This window comes from Urocampus carinirostris, chromosome 4, assembly GCF_059441175.1.
Source record: "Urocampus carinirostris isolate Australia breed hairy pipefish chromosome 4, RoL_Ucar_1.0, whole genome shotgun sequence".
NCBI classification, from domain to species: domain Eukaryota; kingdom Metazoa; phylum Chordata; class Actinopteri; order Syngnathiformes; family Syngnathidae; genus Urocampus; species Urocampus carinirostris.
In genome coordinates this window covers 37586149-37607157 of record NC_142352.1, presented here as the reverse complement: position 1 = coordinate 37607157, position 21009 = coordinate 37586149, and the positions used below count along the sequence as shown (strand labels likewise).

General features: G+C 41.3%; 1 protein-coding gene across 2 annotated transcripts in view; it reads left to right on the top strand.

Annotated features, from left to right (window-relative positions):
• The window catches only part of usp47 (ubiquitin specific peptidase 47), a 38275-nt gene that overhangs the window by 15712 nt on the left and 1554 nt on the right, over positions 1-21009 (top strand). For both annotated transcript variants that reach the window (XM_088334450.1, XM_088334449.1), the window contains exons 12-27: positions 2765-2896; positions 3184-3260; positions 3377-3432; positions 4270-4382; positions 4481-4582; positions 4664-4871; positions 8702-8817; positions 8923-9042; positions 9162-9963; positions 15144-15319; positions 15384-15464; positions 15532-15647; positions 15718-15836; positions 18628-18758; positions 18850-18897; positions 20729-20859. In XM_088334450.1, the coding sequence (XP_088190576.1) occupies positions 2765-2896; positions 3184-3260; positions 3377-3432; positions 4270-4382; positions 4481-4582; positions 4664-4871; positions 8702-8817; positions 8923-9042; positions 9162-9963; positions 15144-15319; positions 15384-15464; positions 15532-15647; positions 15718-15836; positions 18628-18758; positions 18850-18897; positions 20729-20859 (2528 nt within the window). The remainder of the gene's footprint in view (positions 1-2764; positions 2897-3183; positions 3261-3376; positions 3433-4269; positions 4383-4480; positions 4583-4663; positions 4872-8701; positions 8818-8922; positions 9043-9161; positions 9964-15143; positions 15320-15383; positions 15465-15531; positions 15648-15717; positions 15837-18627; positions 18759-18849; positions 18898-20728; positions 20860-21009) is intronic.

The window sequence follows — 21009 nt, the reverse complement described above, 5'->3', positions numbered from 1 at the left end:
GACTTACAGAAAGTGTGCAATAATTAAACAAAAGTAGGCCGGTGCTTACATATAGGCACCCTTGTTGTTTTTTTAATTTGAATACCATTAGCACTAATAATTCGAACACAAAATTTGTTTGGTAAGCTTATTGACCCTTGACCTACATACACAGGTAAAGCCAATCATGAGAAAGGGTATTTAAGGCGGCCAGTGGCAAATTGTTCTCCTCTTTGCTTATTCTCTGAAGAGTGGCCACAGGGGAGCCTCAGAACAACTGTCAAGTGACCTGAAAACATTGTTCAACATCATGGTTTAGGGGAAGGATACAAAACACTAGCTCACAGTTTTCAGCTGTCAGTTTACATTGTGAGGAACATAGGGAGAAAATGGAAGCACACGGGCACAGTTCTAGTTGAGGCCCGGAGTGGCAAGCCAACAAAAATCTTAGATAAGAGGAGGTGAAGGATGGTGAGAACAGTCAAACTCAGCCCACAGACCAGCTCCAAAGACCTACAACATGATCTTCCTGCAGATGGTGTCACTGCGAATCGTTCAACTATTCAGCGCACTTTGCACAAGGAGATGCTGTATGGGAGAGTAATGCGGCAGAAGCCTTTTCTGTGCACATGCCACAAACCGAGTGGCTTGAGTTATGCTCAACCACATTTGGACAAGCTGGCTTCATTTTGGAATAAGGTGCTGTGGACTGATGAAACTAAAATTGAGTTATTTGGACTTAACAAGGGGCGGTATGCATGGCGGAAGAAGAACACAGCATTCAAAGACAAACACTTGCTACCAACAGTAAAATTTGGTGGTGGTTACATCATGGTGTGGGGCTGTCTGGCCAGTGCAGGTACTGGTAATCTTGTTAAAGTTGAAGGTGGCATGGATTCTAGTCATCAGCAGATTCTTGCGAAAAATGTTCTAGAATCAGTGGCAAAGCTCAAGTTGCGCCGGGTTTGGATACTCCAACAAGACAACGACCCCAAACACTGCTCAAATTCTACTAAGGCATTAATGCAGAAAAACAAGTACAATGTTTTGGAATGGCCAGCTCAGTCCCCAGACCTGAATATTATTGAAAATCTGTGGTGTGATTTAAAGCGGACTGTCCATGCTCGGAAACTATGAAACCTTACTAAAGTGAAGATGTTTTGTAAAGAAGAATGGTCAAAAATAACTTCAACCAGAATCCAGACCCTCTTTGGAAGCCATAGGAAGCCTTTGGAGGCTGTTATTTCTGCAAAAGGAGGATCTATTAAATATTGATGTAATTTTTCTATTGGGGTGCCCAAATTTATGCACCTGCCTACTTTTATTTTAAGCAATTATTGCACAGTTTCTGTAAATCCTATAAACTTAATTTCACTTCTCATATCACTGTGTTTGTCTGCCATATATTTAACGAAAATTGATGATCCGAATTCCAATGATTTATAAAGGAAACTCTTGAAAATGATCAGCGGTGCCCAAACTTTTGCATACGACTGTATATACATTAAGTCAAATTGTCTGAATCCAATACAGTAATCCTTTGTTTTTTTTAATTTTTACAATTATTGCTTTTCAAAAAAGTCCCGCAATAATCAAAACCCGCGAAGTAGAAACATTTATTTATTTTTTAGATATCAGTAACATATATATATATATATATATTAGACTTTAGGAAAATAACAACTCTAGAACTACAAATAAAAACACCAAACACATAGTTGCAGTTGAATGAATGGTCTTTATTGTTATTATACAATTCTACAACGAAATTGGAAGGCTTCTCCTTTCAGTGTAAGAAAGCGATTTACAGACCGGCTACCTAGCTGCACGTTAGTATCAGGGATCCTTGGGTGGGGCCATGTCGCCGTGCTGATTAAAATACATGAGTCACAAATGTAGCTGTTTCCCACAAGTTGTATCTCCAGGTCATCCATTTCATGGAAAATTGATCCAGTCTTGGCAGGGGATGGTTTGTGAGAGTTGTTGCATAGCCTAGCCGCAAAAGGCCTTACCTCAGCCCCGTTTTTCCTTTGTCTCCCGACGCCCCCTCAGTCTTTTCCTGGACCCAAAAACTATCCAAGAAGCACTCGGTGGTGATCCACCGTTCTTTGCGCTCTTGAATTTCCTCAGTCTTTAGTTAATTGATGAATTTCTTTTCAATGTTACGAGCTGCTAAAATACTAGCTGTCACATTGCTTCAGTTTGTTTTTGTATGGCCTATTGACTTGTGCACCCACCTAGATGAAAACTGACCGCATACACCAACATCAATATTTAATAGATCCTCCTATTGCAGTCATTCCCATCCAGCACACACACACACACAAACAGACAGGCCTCCGTGATAGCATTTGCTGTGTGTTGTCTGCTGCGAACCCAATAGCCGATGAAAATCAGCAAAGTATTGTGACCACGAAAAGTAAACTGCGATATCGCAAGGGATCACTCTAAAGAGAGTGTTAGTGTACAGCTTGAAGCGAGCATACATTGAAACTTCACACCTTAAATTTCGAACAAATATGTCAATATGTGATCTGGAAGTATCTGTACCAATTTTTTTCCCACAGCCATAGTATTTTTTTTTAACACATTGTATTCACAATTCTCATCCCTGATGGAACATTTTAATGATGTGTTGGACTTTCAGATGATAATTTTTAAATGTAGTTTTGTAACATTACGGTGAAGCAGTAATGCTTTTTTCCTTTTTGTCATTTTCCTGCTGCAGTAATAATCGCTTGTTTCTTTAGTCTGACTAAACATATTTTCCAACACTTTTTCTCAGAGTTTGCTGACCTTTGAGCTGTTCTCTGTCATGGTCCATTCGGGAAGTGCTGCAGGAGGGCACTACTATGCCTGCATCAAATCCTTCTCGGATGGCCAATGGTACAGTTTCAATGATCAGCATGTTAGCAAGGTCAGTATCAACCACTGTGAGTTATCGTGTCCTCAGATTAAGAGGAGTCCACTGTTTTTAAGCGTCAATTGGTCAAATTTTTCCCGTCTGCACTTGATCATGATCACTCATTTCATTATTTCCTTCAAAAAGATTTGCATTTACAGTTCTAACTTCACTGATTTTAGCATTTGCTGCCTCATTCTTAAATAATTATAAACCTAAAACACAAGATAAACACTTCTACCCTTGATCATCAGCAGTGTCAGTTTGCGCCTCATGGTTGCCGCGTTCTTGTTTTTGAACAGATAACGCCAGAGGACATCAAAAAGACGTATGGGGGCTCCTCGGGGAGCAGAGGATATTATTCCAGTGCCTTTGCAAGGTTGGTAATATAATTATACTACACTTGCTTTGCTGTATTTTTACTTTACTTTATGAAAATATATAGGTAAATCAGTGGGATTTTCTGCTTAATCCATCTTTTTCCTTCTCCAACAGCTCCACAAATGCTTATATGCTAATTTATAGATTGAAAGACCCCTCAAGGAATGCAAGTAAGAAATCTATTAATTTGCTAGCAAACAACTCATGTTGCATGTAGAATGATTGTAACTTTTTGGAGCTTGTTTGTATCAACAATTTTTAAGGACAGCCCCCCCAAGTTTTTGTAGGGTATTGGTAATGGCATTTTATACCAAGAATTTAAGAAAAGGTACATGATGAATAAGATGTTGAGAGAAAATCCTTAAAGGAACCGTACGAAATTTGGAACTTTTTTACCAGTGCAATCTTCTGGCTTGTGTGATTGCCTCCTCTGTCAAGCTTCTTACTGTGCGCGTGCAAGTACGTGCATTTCTTAAATCTGCTTGAAGAAACTCTTTCATCTTTGTTTAGCAGATTTGTGTAGTAGGAAAAAAACACAAGGGCCTTTTAAACTCTGTTAGGCATTGTTAACACATACTTAATGGAAAAATATTCTTCTTTCATCTTTTTAAGGACACATTAAACGACCCACCCACCTTTAACATTGTATTACTATTATTAACAATGCAAAAGAACTGAAAAGTTAATGTGACAAATAATAATTTCATCTGGGATATCCACTAGAAGTGGAATCCAGATTGCCACTCAAGTAAAGTCTCATTGATGTGTATATTCAAGGTGCCAAAGTGAAAGTCAACCAATAAAAAGTCTCCTGAGCAAAGCATTTATTATTTTGTTCATATGAAAACAGGAACTGCAACAACTATTATCTATTTTTTGAAATAATAATACATGATTCATTTCTTGCTTTGAGTGCTTTTATAACGCATGTGTTAAACCTGAAAGATTGTGTAAATTTATTATTATTTTCTCTGCCTTTTGAGTTAAACAATGTTTCCACTATTTAGAATATTTAGCGGTGGATAACTTCCCAAAGCACATCAAGAGTTTGGTTCAGAGGGAGAAGGAGTCTGAAGAGCATGAAAAGAGACAAAGAGAGATCGAGCGAAATACATGCAAAGTAAACAAATTGACCCACTAGCTTGATAAACATGATGCTTGTCTGGTGCTTAAAGTCTTCATTTGTTTTACCAGTCATTCCTTTTTTTTATACTTTAGATAAAGCTTTTCTGCATGCACCCTTCCAAGATAATGGTAGAGAGCAAGCTTGAGGTCCACAAAGATAAAACTCTTTGGGAAGCGACAGAAATGGCATACAAGGTTTGTTTGGTGACAGTCTTTAAATTGGAGAAAGCTGATGAATTCTGATGAACCCAGCTTTTGTTGTTTAATTGATTTCAGCTGATGGAGCTAGAGGAACAGGTCCCTTTGGACTGCTGCCGCCTGGTGAAGTATGATGAGTTTCACGAGTACCTTGAGCGCTCCTACGAGGGAGAGGAGGACACACCAATGGGCCTTCTGCTTGGAGGTGTCAAGTCCTCCTACATGTTCGACTTGTTGCTGGAGACACGTCTACCAGAGCAAGCCTTCCTGCCTTATAAACCTGGAGGTAAGGAACTTGTGCCCAATGAGTTAACATGTACATTCTAAAGCCAGGTTTATACTACAAAACAATTAATTTATATTTAAACCTGAAAGTGGAAATAAGCAGCAATATTGCTGTGTCAATTTAATCGTGTTCCCTCGTTTTTCAAAAACGAATGTGCAAAATAAAGGACTTTTGCAAAGGACGTACTGTATTCATTTGTGCATAACGCGCACCCCTAATCTTTTATTCCAAATCGGTATACATTTTTTGGTTCACTATTCCTAAGCTCAAAATTGAAATAATTTATTGACAACGTATACCAGACCTGGGCAAATTACGGCCCGCGGGCCACATCCGGCCCTTTGTACGTCCCTGTCCGGCCCGCGTAAGACCAATCATAAACACCATAAATTAAACAATTTTTTTCAACTTTTATTTTGAAATTTTATTTTGACTACATATACACGTCATAGACGTAGCGCCTTCACGCGCGTATACACTTGAGTGAGTGAAGGTGATACTGTTCGCCAGGGTACCCTCAAGATGTCGGCACACCCCAAGAAAAGAAAAGTTGATAACGAATGCCGTATTTTCAACAAGACGTGGACTGCCAAATATTTCTTTACAGAAATTAAAGGTAAAGCAGTGTGCTTAGTCTGTGGTACACAGGTTGCTGTGTTTAAAGAATATAATTTGAATCGCCACTACACGACCAAGCATGAAGATGAATACAGAAACCTGACTGGTGAAGAGCGTGCAAGGGAGTCTGATGCATTGCTTGCAAAACTACAAACCCAACAAGGTTTTTTCACTAAACTTCACACTTCCAGAGATGCAGCCGTCAGGACAAGTTATGTCATTTCTCATAAAATCGCCAGAAAAAGTAAGGCATTTTCCGACGGAGAGTTTATTAAGGAGTGTTTATTGGACTCTGCTGAGCTGATGTGCCCAGAAAAAAAGGGCGCGTTTGAGAACGTTTCACTCTCCCGACGCACTGTAACGAGGCGGATTGAGGACATCGCGGGAAATTTAGAGCTTCAGCTGAAGAAAAGAGCGGCCGACTTTGACTTTTTTTCTCTGGCTTTGGATGAGAGCTGCGATGTACGTGACACCGCCCAGCTGCTCATCTTCTTACGTGGGATAACCGCAGACTTTCAAATCACGGAGGAGTTGGCAGCCATGCAGTCAATAAAAGGGACAACCACAGGTAATGACTTGTTCAGAGAGGTAAATGCATGTATGGACATGTTAGGACTGAAATGGAACAAGCTTGCAGGTGTGACAACAGATGGTTGTCCAAATCTTGTCGGGAAAAATGTTGGACTTTTAAAGAGAATGCAGGATAAAGTGACAGAAATGAACCCTGATCAGAAATTGACATTTTTGCATTGTATCATACATCAGGAAGTGTTGTGTAAGACAGTATTAAAAATGAAACATGTTGTTGATTCTGTCACTAAAATAGTTAACTTCATCAGAGCGAGAGCTTTAAATCACAGTTTGTTGCTTTGTTGGAGGAAAATGAGGCTGAACATGGTGACATAAGCTATCACTGCACAGTTAGGTGGCTCAGCCTTGGCAAAATTCTGAAAAGTGTCTGGGACCTGAGAGACCAGATTCAGGAGTTCTGTGTTCAGAAAGGTCATGACGTCTCAGAACTTTCAGATGAAGACTGGTTGGCAGACCTCGGATTCACTGTGGATGTGACTGCACTAATGAACGAACTTAATGTCAAACTGCAGAGCAAGGGCCTTTTTGTGCATGAGATGTACAGTGCAGTGAAGGCTTTTATGAGAAAACTGCAGCTTCTCTCAAGCAAAGTTAAGGACAACATTCTGACCCACTTGCCAACACTTAAGGAAGCCAAAAGATCAGGCGATCACCTCCAAAAGTACTCAACCATGTTAGAAACATTGTCCTTCAAGGCGATTTCAAGTTTTCAAAACTCTTGAGAGTGAAATGCACATGGTCTCTTCGCCCTTCAACTGCAGTGTGGATGATGCGCCAAGTGAAGTTCAGATGGAACTCATAGATCTGCAGTCTGACACACTTCTGGCAGATCACTTCAAGTCAGTCTCACTGCTGGATTTTTACTCCTCCCTCAAAGAGGAGAACTTTCCACACCTGAGGAAGCATGCTCAGAGGATCCTAGTCCTCTTTGGATCTACCTATCATTGTGAACAGACATTCTCAGTTATGAAGTTTAATAAATCCAAACATAGATCCTCTATGACTGATGACCACCTCTCAGCTGTCCTTCGCATAGCCACTTCAGACATTCCGCCAGATTTCAATGCCCTTGTTCAAGCCCAGAACAGACTGGATTATTCTCACTGAAGAGGTAACATGAGGTGGAGAACATTACAAGTTATTGTTTGTGGAAATTAACAAGTTAAAAATAAATTGCACTTGTTCAATCATTGTTTTTCTTATTTAACCAATACACCACAATTTCACATAGCCTAATATAAATATTTACAGAGTGCTATATTCTTCTGATTATCAGCATCAGCTATTCAAAATATTTAATTTGAGCATTTTACAATGAAAGAAAGTTGGTGGCCCTCTGACACAATTCAGGTTTCTCATGCGACCCCTGATAAAAAATAATTGCCCACCCCTGACGTATACTATGAAACAGGGTTTGTACGGGGGCATTATTCCTTGAAAATGCTTAAATGTTGTGTTTTTTCACGGATTGTAAAGTGATTGAATTTTGGGTGAAGTGCCAGTAAATTCTAGAAATTGTCATGTTTCTCGACAAGTTTAAAAATGACACTGTTCACTGGTGGCTTGACATTGCCATTGCATTTTTCCCCTCATGATTAAGGGCAGCTGGCGTTAGTTTGTATGGCGTTGGCAGGTAAGGCGTCATCGCCCCCTACGGGTCACGCTCAAGAGGACAGATAAATGCTGCTACACCTAACAGGGCGCTATGAATGAATATTGGTGTAAAGATTATGTATCAATTATAGACATTTGTTATGGGCCGTGACAAAAGTTAGGGTACCTTTCCCTGTGGTAAGTTGTAATTGGAAAAACCTGCAATTGAAAAATTTAAGCTACATATTATAATTTGTCATTTTTACCCAACACTTATCGGGGGAGAGGTTTGTCTCAAATATTTACTTGGGTTGAGTTCAGATCTACAAATGTGTCATTTACTCAAGATTTAACAATCATATGTCTTGATAATCACACACGAAAGATTAATAATCGCACATCTAAATCACAGATATATTTGCGGCTCTGAAAAATAAATGATTCGCACAGTTTTTTTTCTTTTTGTGGTAATTGAAAAATCGCAAAATTGGCTTTGAAAGTCCTAAAAAATGCTTGAACTTGGCCATGAAAAAGGTGTACAAACCCTGTATGACTAGAATACCACTCCATACATTCATTGTGTTTATTTGATGTTCTTGAAAGTCCAATTCACCATCAGACATACCAGAATCGTTTTCCTTCTTGTGCTTTTTTTGCATTTATCATTATCTTTCTGGCTGACTTTGTTTTCGCCAGTCCCTAATATTTGTCTCTGCTACCGTGGATAATGAGAAACAAAATGAATGCCTTTTCTTAGTAATCTATTTCACTGGTGATATAGTGGTAAGGATTTGGCGCTCTCACCACTGCGACCCTCGTTTAATTCCCGTTGCATCCAATGTTTTGCAATTATAGTCGACTGAACAATCATTCCTCGAAAATGTGTAACCTTGTGCAAAATGCCCAACCAAATGTTGTTTTCTTAAGGTAAAAACAAAAAAATGTTATACACAGACTAATACAGTAATGAGAGTTGCAGTTCCCTATTCTTTTTGATGTGTGGATGTTTTGTGCTTTTTTTGCCACAGAAGTGATGGTGAAGGTTCATGTTGTGGATCTGAGAACGGAAACTATCACCCCGCCCGTCACTGTTCGGGCTTACTTGAACCAGACCGTCATTGAATTTAAGCATCTTATTGCTCAGGTTCACTTTCCTTCTCTTTCCCTAAATGCTACAACTCAAATTACAACACTGGAATTTGTTAGGTGTTTCTATCAATTTTATCCTTTAATTTGTGGTTTTCCTCAGGCCACTGGGCTTTCTGCAGAAACAATGCGCTTGGTTCTGGAACGTTGCTACAATGACTTGCGGCTACTTCATGTTCCAAATAAGACATTGAAAGCTGAAGGGTTCTTCAGAAGTAATAAGGTATGATTTTTTTTTTTTCAATCATGGCTTATGTTTTTTTGGTTTAATAAAGAAATCAACACTTGTGCAAACTGACTGCAACCCCACTTCTTTGTTTTCTACACTTTGTGTTATGTTAGATTTTTGTGGAAAGCTCAGAGTCACCGGATCACCAGGTCACATTCACTGACTCATTGCTGTGGAAGCTCCTGGATCGTCACGGGAATACGATACGACTGCAGGTTTTGCTACCAGAACAGTCCCCGGGCACTTTGTCCAGCAGAACTATTTGCCATCAGGTTGGAGGTGACTCGGATTTGCCCTTTCAAGGGTCAAAAGGCAACAGGAAATCTGTGGAGGCTATCCTTGAGGAAAGCACAGAAAAGTTAAAGAACCTTTCTCTACAGCAGCAGCAGCAGCAAGGATCCTGCACCAGCAATGTCCAGAAAAGCTCAGACGCCAGCTACTTTGAATATATTGAATCCTCGGGCAGAGAGGGGGACATTCCCTGTGTGGCCTCAGATAGCCGAGACCTTGAAAACCGGATCGGGGCTACAGCTGGGTGCAAGGGCAGTGCCTTTTCTGACCCAGAAAACCAGTTTGGCTGCGAGGAGCGCTCTGACTCAGAGGTGAACAATGACCGTAGCACCAGCTCAGTGGATAGCGACATTCTGAGCTCCAGTCACAGCAGCGACACGCTGTGCAATGCAGACAGTGGCCCAATCCAGCTGGCCAATGGCTTGGACTCACATAGCATCACTAGCAGCCGCCGTTCCAAAGCCCACGAGGGCAGGAAAGAGACCTTGGACCCAGCGGAAGAAGACTCTGGGACAGACAGCGAGTATGATGACAACGGGAAGACAAAAGCTCAGGAAACCCAGTACTTGTACTTCAGGACAGAACCCTGTTCCCAGGATGACTCTGCCTACAATTCTAAAAAATGTATGAAGTTCTGATAATGATTTAGTTAAACCTATACTATGTTCAAGTAGTCACACTCCTAGTTGGTGTTAATCCTGACGTGACCCTTTTAATTGGCCTCCAAGTCCCCACATGGTGGTAGCAAGGTGTCAAGTTTATATTAAAGTAGACGTTCAAAGTGAGGAGAGAAGACATCCATTGATCTTAACTTGAAGGAGGACAGGATCGGAAGCCCTAAGATGAGGGGTTTGCACCCGAACAACCTTATTACATCTTCAAAGTTACAAAAGGCATATCAGCCCTAACGGGTGTGAAAATAAAAGAAATGGCAACATGATTGCTTGATAGTGACCGTCCCAGTAACTTATTAAATGCTTAATAGATAGATAGATAGATAGATACTTTATTCATCCCCGAAAGGAAATTCACATTTCCAGCAGCATCCCTGAGCTGAGAACAGTACAATAATAAAGCCAAAAGAATACAATATACCAATACCCAGTGTGACGTACAAATGCCCACTGTAGCGTGTTATATAGAGTAACTAAATAGTGCTACACAGAATACATAACTAAATAGTGCTACACAGAATACATATTGCAGTAAGATTCGGTAATATCCAATGTAGGTGGTGTGGTTTAATGTGGGCCTTTACTCTGCCGGGTGGAGTTAAAGAGCCTGATGGCATGAGGAAGAAAAGATCTCTTCAGTCTGTCCGTAGTACAAGACAGTGACAGCAGTCTGTCGCTGAAACTGCTCTTCTGTCTGGAGATAATGCTGTGTAGTGGATGCGATGGATTGTCCATGATTGACCTCAGCTTTTTCAGTGCTCGTCTCTCAGCTACTGTTGTTAGGCTGTCCAGCTCTTTGCCCACAACAGAGCTCGCTTTCCTAGCCAGTTTATTGAGACGAGAGGCATCCTTCTTCTTGACGCTGCCTCCCCAACACGCTGCCGCATAGAAGAGGGCGCTTGCCACTACTGTCTCATAGAATATTTTCAGGAGCTTTTTGCAGATGTTGAAGGAGGCCAGCCTTCTGAGGAAGTAAAGTCGGCTTTGCCCTTTCCTACATAGAGCTTCTGTGTTGGCAGTCCAGTCCAGTTTGTTGTCCAGCTGCACACCCAGGTATTTGTAGGTCTGGACAAATTCTACACATTCTCCCTTGATGGTTACAGGAACCGGGTGAGTTCTGGTTCTCCTGAAGTCCACCACCATCTCTCTGGTCTTGGTGGTGTTTAGGTGCAGGTGGTTTGCGTCGCTCCATCGGACAAAGTCCTGAATCAATTTCCTGTACTCCTCCTCCTGCCCGTTTCTGATACATCCCACGATCGCAGTGTCGTCGGCAAACTTTTGCACATGGCAGGACTCAGAGTTGTACTTAAAGTCTGATGTATATAGAGTGAATAGGAACGGAGAGAGTACGGTCCCCTGCGGAGATCCTGTGCTGCTAACCACAGTGTCCGATGTACAGCCCCCCTGTTTCACATACTGGGGTCTGCCTGTCAGGTAGTCAGTAATCCATTCTACAAGGTGTGAGCTAACTCCCATCTCTGTCAGTTTCCTACTCAGTAGCAGAGGCTGTATGGTATTGAAGGCACTGGAGAAGTCCAAAAATGTAATCTTCACAGCCCCCTTCGCCCTATCCAGTTGAGAGAGGGATCGGTGTAACATGTATACTATAGCATCCTCCACTCCCACCTTCTCCTGGTAAGCAAATTGCAGTGGGTCGATGGCATGACGGACCTGTAGCCTCAGGTGGTGCAGCAGCAGCCGATCCATGGTCTTCATCACATGTGATGTCAGGGCGACCGGCCTGAAGTCGTTGAGTTCCTCAGGTCTTGATTTCTTTGGGACTGGGATGATGCAGGATGTTTTCCACAGCTGAGGGACCCTCCCCTAATAGAGCCAGGGCTTAAAATTGCAACCGATTTACTTTCAAATGTGTCAATTGCGTGCAGGTGGTAAAATTCTAGGCTTACAAAACAGGATTTTAATCTGCAGTGTTATAAACATTATAGTTGAAAGTCAGCACATTTGGCTGCTGCTAGTTTTGAGTGATTGATTATGTTGTTACCATAGTTGAACTGAAGGTTAATGTCGCGATAAATGCACTGTACATGTAACTTTTCAGCAAGTTTCTTCCTTTGACCCGAGTGTGTTAAACATGTTTCATCTGTTTGACCTTCAGCACAAAGCACAACTTCACAGTTGAAGCTGTAGGTTGAAATAAATTTCTGGATTCACTATCAAACTTTAGCTAACTCTGATACGGTTTTGCTGCACTGCTCTCCCTCCAAAATATGACCAACTAATCAAAATTACGTAGAATAGAATATACCTTTATTAACATTGTCACAAAATGGGTTGAACAAATTGTGTCATCGAAATTTCACATTTAACTAAGGATTAAAAAAAAAACATATACAATATTTACTTCCAAAAGTGTGGACATGTTGAGGCAGAAGATATTTACATTGCGTATTTACATACAGTTTTGGGATCGTATTAGTGCAATATGCGGTAGTGGAAATTGGGCATCATTGTGCAAAGTAAGCATAGGCATGAATATAATTTTACATCTGTATGAGGTAGTGTGTTTGCAAAATATTTTTGTGCAGTGTGTTAAGGGTGGTGATGGCTCTGGGGAAGAAACTGTCTGAGTTTGTTTTTGTTTTGTCCTCGGTTATTTTTTTCTGCTCTGCTGAGGTAGCGAGAGCAGGCAATGTCCTCCAGACTGGGTAGAGAGCAACCAACGATTTTCCTGTCTGCTGCCGTGCACCCAGCATGCCACACCGTAATGCAGTATGTCAGAATGCGCTCCACTGTGGCTCTGTAGAAGGACACCAACAGCTGTTGTTTCAGATGATTTTTCCTGAGCACGCTCAGGAAGTGGAGTGGCTGCTCGGCCTTCCCTACCACCTCTGGTTTTTGCAGACCAGGAGAGGTCATCAGAGATGTGCACACTCAGGAATTTGAGTGTGCTCTCTTTACACTGTCTCCGTTTATAATGAGTGGTGATGAGTTCCTGTCTTTCCTTCTGAAGTCCAGTATGAGTTTTGTTTTTGTGGTGTTCAGCATGAGGTGGTTTTTACAACACCACGTTGTCAGTGTCTCCACCTCATCCCTATACGCCGCCTTTTCCCCTTCAGAGATGAGGCCGACCATGGTAGTATCGTCGGCGTAACAATTGAGCAGTCTGAGGTGTAGAGGGTGAAAAGCAGGCGGCTTAGTACACATCCTTGAGGGGAGCCAGTGCTCAGTGTTAGGGTGGGAGAGACGTGGTTGCAGAGTTTCACGGACTGTGGGCGGTTTGAGAGGAAGTCCATTATCCAGTGGCAGATGGAGGAAGAGAGTCCAAGGTGAGAGAGTTTCTCCACCAGGATCTCCGGAATAATGGTATTGAAGGCTGAGCTGAAGTCCAGAAAGAGCATTCTGATGTAGCTCCTCCGTTGGTCCAGGTGGCTCAGTGCGGTGTTCATGGCGTTGTCAGTGGAGCGGTTTGCCCTGTAGGCAAACTGGTGGGGATCCAGTGTGGGTGGAGGGAGTCCTTGATGTGCTGGGACACCAACCTCTCAAAGCACTTTAGGACCACAGGCGCAAGTGTGACAGGCCTGTGGTCGTTGAGGCTTTCCACTGCTGACTTCTTGGGGATGGGAATGATGGTGGAGGTTTTGAATCAGGGTGGTACGGTAGCCTGTGACAGGGACTGGTTGACGATGGTGGTGAAGACCCCAGCCAGCGGATCGGCACAGTCCCTGAGTACCCTCCCTGGTACGCCATCTAGGCCAGCTGCCTTCCTTACTTCATGCTCCTGAAGTGTCATTGTGTTACTGCTGGTTGTTGGTGGGTGTGGTGTGACTGTTTGTGGCCTTCCAGCTTCTAAGCGGGCAAAGAACTGGTTAAGATCCGCAACTAGTGAAGCATCAGCCCCAACAGTTGCCAGCTTGTTGCCTCTGAAGTTTGTGATGTGTTGTAGACCCTGCCACATCCTCCTCGAGTCATTTCCAGCCAAGAGGTGCTCACTCCTCCTCGTGTAGGCTGCCTTTGCATCCTTAATGCATCTCTTCAGGTCAGCCCTGGCTGTGCAGTAAAGAGCCTCGTCTCCAGGCCTGAAGGCGGCTTTGCGGTATTTGAGGAGAGTGCGCACCCCGCTGGACATCCAGGGTTTTTGGTTTGGGTAGACCCTGATTTTCTTATATACTGTGACGTTTTCCATACAGTGTCTAATGTAGGATGATACAGTGTCTGTGTATTCCTGGAGGTCATGATGTTCAAATAACTCCCAGCAAGGCCGGGTAAAACAGTCCTGCAGCTGAGCGAAAGCTCCCTCAGGCCATGTTTGTATTGTCCTTGTTGCAGGCTTTGTTTTTCTCCGTTATGGCACAAAAATATTTTTTTATCTTTAGCTGATGTAATTAATGTGGGTAAAATAGAGGTTCTATATGAACTTATTCAATTTTATCAAAATTTCCATGCAGTTAAAAATCAGCAACAATCTGCTTCTCCGTCAATTGACTTCTGAGCAGTGCTGCAAAACCGCCACCTTGTTTCTCCAGCTACGTTTGATACCACTTTGCATTAGAAGTGTTTGTTGTAATGTTTCAGATGACTGTCTGAAGCGAAATGATCCACACAACCTAGTGACATTATGCACACAAAAAAATCTAGAGAGTTAGGCTTAAACATTATTAGCTATTTTTAAATTCTTTAAATTATCCTTTTATTGCTTTATTTAATTTATAGTTGCAGCTTAGTGGTTTGCGCGTCCGCAGCACAGTTCTGAGGTCATGGGTTCAAATCCAGCTGAATGGCCTTCATATGACGAGTTTGCATATTCTCCCTGTGTTTCCGTGGGTTTCTTCCCACATTCCAAAGACATGCATGTCAGGTTAATTGGTCGGTCCAAATTGTCCCTTGGTGTGGATCAGAGAGTGAGTTGTCTGTCTCTGTGTACCCTGCGACTGGCTGGCAACCAGTTTAGGGTGTCCACTGCCCGAAGATAGTTGGGATGGGCTCCAGCACCACCGCGACCCTCCTGTGGAGAAGCAGTTCAGATAATGCTTTATTTACTAAGACACTAGGTTTTTACTTGCAAGTGCCTGGGATTGTTTTTGTAATGGTTTGGGAGTTATTAAAATTTCTCAGTGTAATTGAATTGCATCAAGCTCCAATGTTTGAGTTGATTTTTATGTTGTTCTTCAGCTTTAGTGATTCACGTGGACAAGAGGATCACGTTGGCAGCATTCAAGCACAATTTGGAGCCTTATGTTGGTGTTTCTTCGACTCAGTTTAAAGTCTTTAGGGTTTACGCCAACAACCAAGAGTTTGAGAGCATCCGGCTTAACGAATCGCTGTTGTCCTTCTCTGACGACAACAAGGTGGGTGGCTATTTTCAATGGCCTTTTTTGGTTGCATTTCAGTAACACACGGACTGTCCCATAGATAACCATTCGGCTTGGCAGAGCCCTGAAAAAGGGTGAATATCGAGTAAAGGTGTATCAACTGCTGGTGAATGAACAAGAGGTGAGACTGAGAGCTGAAAAAGATTACGTTTGAAGGAAATTGACTGTTTTTCCGGTTTGTTTCGCAGCCCTGCAAGTTTCTTATTGACACGATTTTTGCTAAGGGCATGACTGTCAGACAGTCGAAAGAGGAGCTGCTTCCTCTTTTGAGAGAACAGTGCAAGCTTGACCTCAGCATTGACCAGTAAGCCCACAAAAGACTGAAGAGATGTACACAACATGCAAATTAAACAATTTAATTGTTTTGCTCTCAGGGTGCGTCTCAGGAAAAAGACATGGAAGAACCCTGGCACAGTATTTCTGGACAACCATGTTTATGAAGAAGACATCAGCATTTCTTCCAACTGGGAGGTTTTCCTCGAAATCCTCAATGGTATATAATTTAGAAATAAAACAGTTCTGCACTATCACCTTATCCAATGCCAGACATTTTTCTCAAATTGAGAGGGACTGACAGCCAATTTTTGCCATTTTTTCTTTTTTTTTTTTCGTTTACTTTAAGGCCTACAGAAAATTCCGTTTTGTAGCTATGTAGACAATAGGACATATCAAAAGAAGGCTTTTAATATTGTTTGACATTGCTTATTTTTTCCAAAATGCCTTGTTTTCAAGAATGCTACTGAGAAAAAAATCAAGGTTTTGTGAAAGGATTCATTCAAGCAAAACTTTCACATCTGTGCTTTTTTTACATTTTTAAATACCAAGATCTAAACAATGCCTTCCATAACAAGGGTAGGGAGGGTTACCGTACTTTCACGATTATAATGCGCACCGGGTTAAAAGGCGCAACCCACAAAAATAATTTTATGTCCTATATATCCATACACAAGGCGCACCGGACTCTAAGGCGCTACAGTGGGAACGTCAACAAAACAGTCAGATAGTGCAGTCAAACTTATTAACCCCTTAAGATTCCGACAGCTCTCAAAGAAGCAAATACGTGTCTCAGACGCGTACGGAACACGGTGTCTGTTCGATGTCACCAATAACTCAAATGAGTCATTCCACACATCCTTCGGAAGGTCAAACTCTTGGGATTCAAGAAATTCCAACCATTTTAGTTTCTATTTTCTTTTTCTCTGACAACTGTGTGGACAGCAAATTAAGAAATTCATTGTGCAGGGAAACGTGGTTCTTTAATGAACATATGATAATAAACACTTAAAATCAAATTTAAAAATAGACTCATCACGGAAACGTTAAGATCAGTCTGAAACAAGGTACTGGGAAAATATGAAACCGGGGTAGCTCACCAAAGTTGTCTTGCAGCCATCACGTTCAATAATACGCAACCATGGTCCTCTTATATCCGTGAGTGTAGTAAATCCCATCTCATCTCATTAGCCGTACCGCTTATCCTCATTAGGGTCGCGGGGGGGCTGGAGCCCATCCCAGCCATCTCCGGGCAGTGGGCAGGGGACACCCTGAACTGGTCGCCAGCCAATCGCAGGGCACACAGGGACAGACAACTCATTCGCTCACTCACACCTATGGACAATTTGGACCGGCCAATCCACCTGAAATGCATGTTTTTGGAACGTGGGAGGAAACCGGAGTGCCCGGAGGTGTAGTAAATCCAACCGTGTAAAATATTTACACACTCCAAAACGGCAATAATTCCGACAAAGGACAAAATCCGCCGAGAAGCATCTGCATCGATAGATGTTGCTAGCTGTCTGTTTAGCCCCATAATTCCTGTTTACAAATACAGACGAGTAAGAAATGTTTTCTCCATGCTCTAGAGCAGCCTAACGTGAGATTCACATACATCTTTTTCGGCCAATTGCAGGCTTTGTTTTGTCCCGCTTTAGCCTACGCGAGCCTCTAAATGCTAAAAAGGACCCGCCTCCTTTATCCCTGAATAACTTTAGCCAATAGTGACCAATTCAAATGATTGACACAATGGTTAGGAAATGAAACACCGGTATATATATATATATCCCGGCATACACTGCGGACTACTTCGCCTATGGGGGAAAATCTAGTCGGCGGCTGCTTGCCTTGACCAGTCAATTAACCTGACATGCATGTTTTATAATCGTTTTTTAAAAATAAAACAAAAGATAAACATTGTTTTTGTTTTGGCACTCAGGGACAATGCTTCTGAAAACATATTTATACGTCATGGCATTGAATGAGTTACAAGACCACCTTTTACACGACTGGCTAGAATTTTCTATTTTTTAGCAGAAATTTGAGGCGCTGTTAAAGTGAGATATTAGTTCAAAGATGCCATGGTTTGATCATTGACAACAGCTTTATTTATTGTTGATTGATGTGGCTCTCAAATGGTTTTACGGCAGATTTCAAAATGCAGTATAAAAAGAAGCCATCTCCATTTTAAAATTTATGTTGTATAATTTAAGATAACATTTAAAAGAAACTTTGATTCAGAAGGTTACACTCCAAAAACTGGTGGGTTAAAAAACATTTTTTTTTAAACTACTTAAGAGTGCACTCATCCACTAAAAATTCCCTCAAAATGTTGTCCAACAACCTAAAGGTAAACGTCATATCCTATGTATTGGATGATTTTGTACAAAATAACCTGAAATGTAGATTTTAATCATCCAAGCAGCTGATTGGTCCATTTTGAAACCAGTCTTTGTTATTTTGACTGTTTTTGGAGCAGGGTTCACCCACGCTTTTGAGCTTAGAGCTACTGTTTACTATTGATTGGCACAAAGGGCTACCAGTTTGATATGCATTTCTAAATTTGACACCTTCTTGTTGTTACTGTGTTGTTACTCGGTTGTAATTGTTAGAAGTTGAGTAAAAATAGGTCAACCACATGCCAGTTAGAAATCCAATTCCCTGGAAAATGACCCATCACTGTTAAGTTGTCCACAGCTACTCAGGAGTTCTGCAGGGCTACCTGGTGCCGGTGGGCAACACGTTGGCGACCCCTGTTATAGAGTTTAGCTAGGAATTTTTATGTTCTATTGAATTCCCTGACAAAAAGAAAAACTTCATGCTAGTTGTTGGCTACAATAACGTGAGATGACTAACGAAAAATGTTTAAAAATACACAGTAAAATTGAAAATTGCACCATGTCTTGTGGTTCAGTTTCAAAAAAATGTGTATGGTAAAATTTGAATTTTCTATGTTGTCTACACCGATGAAAGGACTTTTGTGTTAAATTGAATTTTTCTGGATTTTTCAGAACACGAGAAGATGAAGTCCATGTCTCAGCTGGCCGTCCTGACCCGAAGGTGGAGCCCGTCCACCATGAAGCTGGGTTACTTCCAGGAAGTGATTTTAGCGAGCAGCAATGTTGAGGAACTCAAGGCCAAGGTACTGACTGTTGTTCTTCTAAATTTTGTCCATGCATAGATTTGAATGTCCTAGTTTGTGGCAAATATTTCCCCTTTTTTTCTCGTTTCAGCTAAGTGAAATGAGTGGTATCCCACTTGAAAATTTAGAGTTTGCAAAGGTATGTAAGATTCAAAATTCCTAACCATTTTTTCTATTAGAGTTCGTACAGGAGCTTGAAATCCTTGAAAATGCTTGAATTTTAGTGTTGTTTTCAAGGATTGTAAGTTGTTTGCATATTGAGTTAAGTTCTTCTAAATGCTTGAAATTGTTGCCATGTTTTTCATCAAGCCTGCAAAAAAATGACACCAACACTGCTCTCTGGTGATTTTGCTTTGCAATGCGTTTCTTCTTCCCTTGTGATTAACGGCAGCTGCCATTAGTTTGTACAGCATTGTCCTATGTAGCGTCATCGTCCCCTACGGGTCATGCTCGAGAAGATGGGTGCATGCTCCACCTAAGTAGAGCACTATGAAATGTCTATTAGTGCAAGAATTACATATCAATTTAGGGCCATGTGAGTGTTTATGGTAGTGTTTCCTAGTGGTAAATTGTCATAGGAAGAACTTACTCCGCAACTGAAAATGTAAGCTACATATTCTTATTTTTACCCAACACCTAAATAGATAAAAGGTAAGATTAAGACGAGTAGAATATGTGCGCCAAGAAAGACTGCAACCTCTAAGTTTATGCATACATTGTCTGTAAAGGAAAGCTACGTTCCGATAATGAGGAAGACTCCTTTGATGGCGATAGTTATGAGGGGGAAGTTGAGGACGATCTACCGTGAATTTCACAATTACGGGATGCTTTCTTTTGACAGACACGTTTGATGCATTGCAAGCGTGATTCTACTAGCGTGTTGGTACCTTTCAAAGGAACGGTTTTGGGATGAATGCTATATTATTATTAAAGCTTTGAAAACTCTCTCGGTGTACCGTCTTTCTTCGTAAATATGTGTAACCATGTATAATATGTATTTGCAACTGTATATTTTTGTAATGTATTTATTTTAGAGATTTATTCTGTTATGTGTTCTATGAGCGAATCAAAAAGAAGGGGCGGAGCAAACGCGGGCTGATGGGGATGTGGGGTAAAGCTGAGTTACCGGTAGATCTGTCTGTTGTTGCAGCGGACAATAGTGGATATATATTTTTCCCACCCTTAATTTTGGAAATATACATTTTGTTTCCTTGGATTACTTTCAACGAGACCCGGACTTTACAAGTCTGCACCATACGTTAATTACGGGTATCATTTTCCATTCATGATGCCGAATGTGGTTCTAAGATAAAATAAGATAGATAGATAGATACTTTATTCATCCCCGAAGGGAAATTCACATTTCCAGCAGCATCCCTAAGCTGAGAACAGTACAATAATAAAGACAAAAGAATACAATATACAAATACCCAGTGTGACGTGCAAATTCCCACTGTAGCGTGTTATATAGAGTAACTAAATAGTGCTACACACAATACATATTGCAGTAAGATTCGGTAATATCCAATGTAGGTGGTGTGGTTTAATGTGGGCCTTTACTCTGCCGGGTGGAGTTAAAGAGCCTCATGGCATGAAGAAGAAAAGATCTCTTCAGTGAATAAAATAAAGAGCAGGTTGAATACTACTATTTATTTAGTTACAATTGTGGAACTTACAGCCTGGTCTGAGTTAGACTTGTGATTGTGGCACAAGTTTTAATGCATGCGCACGCGGCTTTCACAGAGGTGCGGCTTGTGTAAGTACAAAAGTGGCAGATGACTTAAAAAGTGGTGGGTGCGGCTTATAATCAGGTGCGCTCTATAGTCCGGAATTTACGGTACTTGTGATTCACACTTGATTTCTTTTAATGGGCCTGAAGAAATTGGAGTAATTGTTTTAAAATTCCGCATAAAATGATTGATTGAATTTAGCAATTTTATTGGAACTTTACATGCATATGCTGTTTGCAGGGTCGAGGAACATTTCCATGTGACATTTCTGTGCTGGAGATTCATCAGGATTTGGACTGGAACCCAAAAGTGTCAGCATTGAACATGTGTCCTCTGTTCATATGTGATGATGGGGCTGTGGTCTTCTACAGGTACTAGAAAATTCAGCCCAATTTTTTTTAGGAATTGATAATTACATCCGTCCCTGTAAATTCAAACACTAGCAAACGAAAGGAAATTTTGGTACTTGTTGCGTCATAATTTCCCCTAAATTACACATATATTACATAAATAAATTCCTA